We start from the raw sequence: 4,343 nt of genomic DNA, 5'->3' as shown, positions 1-4,343 counted from the left end.
GAAAAGAAAAAGGAATGTGGATTTGTGATTATTAATTTGCAAAATGTTTAGTCAAGATAGTCTGCAAATTGAAGTTTCATGATGGAACCGATACGAGGCTTTGGGGGTGAGCTTTTCTCCCTGCATCTCTGCCTGGGGGAGGAAAAGTCCACATGGGAACAACTGTTAGGTGTGTTCATGCCCTCAACCGTAAGACACCAGGTCTATCATTGCTGATGTCTTCTCTCTGAAGGATTTAGGCCTTGATATCATTGTGGAAGACTTTTATCATTAGGCGAAATTTAGAAAGATAAGGATTATTTTGATTGCCAAAATTTTCCCTATGAGAAACCAACCTCGATTTTTAAAATTAAACTTTTTGAGCTAACTGCAGATTCCCTTTTATTCGTAAGAAATAATACAGAGACATTGGTGTAGCCTTTACCCAGTTTCCTTTAATGGTAACTGTCATGCAAAACCACAGTGTAATATCACAATCAGGATACTGGTGTTGCTACAATCAAGACAGAACATTCCATCACTTCAGGATCATCCCTCCTGCTGCCCTTTTAAGCCACACCCAGCTCCCTCCTCCAGGGAAACCGCTATTCTGTCCTTTGCATCTGTAAATTTGCCCTTTTAAGAATGCTGGCTGTACATGGTGGCTCATGCCTGTAATTTCAGCACTTTAAGAGTCCGAGGCTGGTGGATCACCTCAGATCAGGGGTTCCAGACCAGCCTGGACAACATGGTGAAACCCTGTCTCTATGAAAAACACAAAAATTAGCCAGCCACGGTGGTACGCGCCTGTAGTCCCAGCTACTCAGGAGACTGAGCTGGGAGGATCACTTGAGCCTGGCAGGCAGAGGTTGCAGTGAGCCTAAATCATGCCACTGCACTCCAGCTTGGGTAATAGAGTGACATCCTGTCTCAAAAAAAAAAAAAAAAAGTTTCATAAATGGAATTATACATGTAACATTTGGGGATTGGCTTTTTCTGCTCAGCATAACTCCCTGGAAATTCACCTGTGGATCTACAGAGTTTTGCTGCTCTAGTAACATGAAGATGATCTATTCCTCTTGGTCATGGCATTCCAAACCTACATTTTTATGCAGGGAATAGAGCTACGCTGTTTTGGGGGATATTTATCGTATGAGATCTTAAACAATTTTTTGAACTGTTAACATGAGACTATCTTCTTTTGAAGAGCTGTGTACCATCCAGAAAGACTGAGTAGGAGGCCAATATTATATTCCAGACTCTATTTTTACTCTGATAAAACTGAACATATGGGGTACAGTAGTGGTACAGTTTATCTCTAGATATATTTTAGTTTGCTTTTTTTTTTTATTTGTCTTAAATGTAAAAACTGAAAGAAAAACAGACATTTCTATGGTGGCTTTTTAAATTTCTTTAAACCGCTATGGACAGACTTGTACATTTCTTTAAAAAATTATTTTCAGGGTTGGGCGCAGTGGCTCACGCCTGTAATCCCAGTACTTTGGGAGGCTGAGGCAGGCAGATCATGAGGTCGGGAGATTGAGACCATCCCGGCCAACATGGTGAAACCCCATCTCTACTAAAAATACAAAAAATTAGCTGGGTGTGGTAGTGCACGCCTGTAGTACCAGCTACTCAGGAGGCTGAGGCAGCAGAATCACCTGAACCCAGGAGATGGAGGTTGAGTGAGCCAAGATTGTGCCACTGCACTCCAGCCTGGTGACAGAATGAGACTCCGTTTCAAAAAAAAATTATTATTTGCAGCTTATTTGTTCTGTTTTATATAACATTTACTCCAATACACGAGTAGGATGATTATAGCTACCTCTTTCAATTCTTAGAACAGCCCTCTGAGGGTGATATTATTTTCCCTCCTCTACAGATGAGGCTTAGTAAGGTTAAGTAACTTGCCCCAGGTCACCTAGCAAGTTCATAGATGAATGAGGACTGAGGCCAGGTATGGGTCACAGTCTCTGTGTCATGGTGTAAGGAAGGAACAGTCTTGCCACTGATTCTTTCTTTTTTTTTTTTCTTTTTTGAGACAGAGTCTCACTCTGTTGCCCAGGCTGGAGTGCAGTGGCGTGATCTCGGCTCACTGCAACTTCCGCCTCCTGGGTACAAGTGATTCTCCTGCCTCAGTGTCCTGAGTAGCTGGGATTACAGGCATGAGCCACCAATGCCTGGCTAATTTTTGTATTTTTAGTAGAGATGGGGTTTTGCCACGCTGGTCAGGCTGGTCTCAAACTCCTGACCTCAGTGATCCACCCACCTCGGCCTCCCAAAGTGCTGGTTAAGCCGTGAGCCACCTCGCCCAGCCTTGTCATTGATTCTTAATAACCTGTTTTAATTTCACCAGTAACATTAACTCATTGTAGCAGAACAGATGAGCCAAAAGAACAAACAGCTGTCCAAATCTGTGTACATATTACCAGGACGAGACTTCCTAAAACGTCAAAAAACAACAGATGTGGAGAAAAGGGAATTACACACTGTTGGTGGGAATGTAAATTAGTATAACCTCTATGAAAAACAGCATGAAGATTTCTCAAAGAACTAAAAATAGAACTACCATTCTATCAGCAATCCCACTATGAGTATCTACTTAAAGGAAAAGAAATAATTACATCCAAAAGATCCCTGCACTTGTATGTCTGTTGCAGCACAATTCCCAATAGCAAAGATACGGAATCAACCAAAGTATCTATCAGTGGATGATGGATAAAGAAAATGTGGTATATGTGTACCAGGGGATATTACTCAGCCATATGAAAAGAATGAAATTATGGCTTTTGCAGCAACGTGAGTGGGACTGGAGGCTATTATCTTAAGTGAAAAAACTCAGAAAAAGAAAATAATGATTTAAAAAAAGCCTCAGAAATAAAAAGTAAAATACCACGTTTTCCATTATAAGTGGGAGTTAAACAGTTTGTATACAGGGTCATGGAGTGTGGAATAATAGACACTGGAGACTCAGAAAGGTGGGAGGGGTGAGACAAGAAATTTCCTTTTGGGTACAATGCACGCCATTTGGGTGACAGTTAGATAAAAGCCCAGACTTCCCCACTACGCAATATATCCATGTAACAAAACTGCACTTGTGACCAGGTGTGACCAGGTAGCACTTTGGAAGGCAAAGGTAGGCAGATCACCTGAGGTCGGGAGTTTGAGACCAGCCTGGCCAATATGGCGAAACCCAGTCTCTACTAAAAATACAAAAATTAGCCAGGCATTGGTGGCCCATGCCTGTAATCCCAGCTGCTCAGGAGGCTGAGGCAAGAGAATCGCTTGAACCCAAGAGGTGGAGGTTGCACTGAGCCGAGATCGCACCACTGCACTTCAGCCTGGGCGACAGAGCGAGACTCCTTCTCAAGAAAAAACAAACAAACAAACAAACAAACCAAAACTGCAGTTGGACTCCCTAACTCTATAAAAATAAAAAAATAAAATGCTTTTCTAAAAGAGCTTTTAAGACACCTGGTTTAAGCAAGCACAATTGAGTTAACTGTATAGTTTCAGTATACTCCTAAGTATTACAATTCACACTAATAGCAAAAATATACATGAAACATCAAGTTAACCGTGCGTCTCTCCCTCTAAATGTTAGGTCGTGATAGCATTAGGAAGGCTTCAAAAGGAAAAATTCCTCATATGCTGTATTCTAAATCCCATATTTTTCCATCAGCTCCTTTGCTTTAGAAATATAGGCACTCATTGCATCTTCCGTCGACAACCCTAGAAAGATACAAACAGGTAATCTCCCTGATTGGTGCACTGGGAAATTAGGAAAGTTTGCTTTAAACTTGTGAAAGACTAAAAAACCTTTTTGGAGGTTCCATGCTTCCCATTTGGCTTTGCCTTTTAAATCTAGCATTCCTGGACACCCTGGCAAAAGAAGGGGAGATGCATTTGCAAGTTAACGTTTTACTGTGTGCTTCTATAAACTGTTGAAACGTATTGTTATATTTTAAGTGATATATTACTGTAATATTTATATTAAGTGTAACATATTAATATTAATGATATATATAAATACATATAGTACCAATACTAATGTCTCCAATTGTTGCTTGCTTGTAAAGCCCATAGAGGTCTTTCAGTTCTCCATCATCTGGTCTTGCTTTCAGCTTCCTCACTTCTTCTGCAGCCTTGTCAAATTCGGCCTAAAGGGGAAAAAAAGGAATAGGAACTCAAAGAGCAGGAAGAGGAAGGTTTCGAATAGAAAGGAGCTTTTGCTGCTCTGATTCTATCAGAATGATCTTAATTTACTTGAATTCCTAGGGGTTCACCTCTCCTGGGACTTACCTAATATACAGGCAAAATATGGAGAACTACATAAAATTCGTAATTCAGAAAATATTAGGTTT

The 4,343-nt window shown here is 40.7% G+C and overlaps 1 protein-coding gene across 1 annotated transcript in view; it reads right to left on the bottom strand.

Annotated features, from left to right (window-relative positions):
• Window positions 1-3,428: 3,428 nt before the first annotated feature.
• ACBD7 (acyl-CoA binding domain containing 7) overlaps window positions 3,429-4,343 on the bottom strand; it is a 9,418-nt gene continuing 8,503 nt past the window's right edge. Inside the window, exons 2-4 of the mRNA XM_017529798.2 lie at window positions 4,022-4,139; window positions 3,799-3,861; window positions 3,429-3,711 (exon numbers count right to left, since the gene is read on the bottom strand). Coding sequence (XP_017385287.1) covers window positions 3,638-3,711; window positions 3,799-3,861; window positions 4,022-4,139 — 255 coding nt within the window. The 3' untranslated portion in view covers window positions 3,429-3,637. The remainder of the gene's footprint in view (window positions 3,712-3,798; window positions 3,862-4,021; window positions 4,140-4,343) is intronic.

The sequence above is a fragment of the Cebus imitator genome, unplaced genomic scaffold, assembly GCF_001604975.1.
Source record: "Cebus imitator isolate Cc_AM_T3 unplaced genomic scaffold, Cebus_imitator-1.0 Scaffold61, whole genome shotgun sequence".
Classification (NCBI taxonomy): domain Eukaryota; kingdom Metazoa; phylum Chordata; class Mammalia; order Primates; family Cebidae; genus Cebus; species Cebus imitator.
The sequence above is the reverse complement of the archived record's forward strand: the minus strand, read 5'-3'. Positions and strand labels throughout refer to the sequence as shown.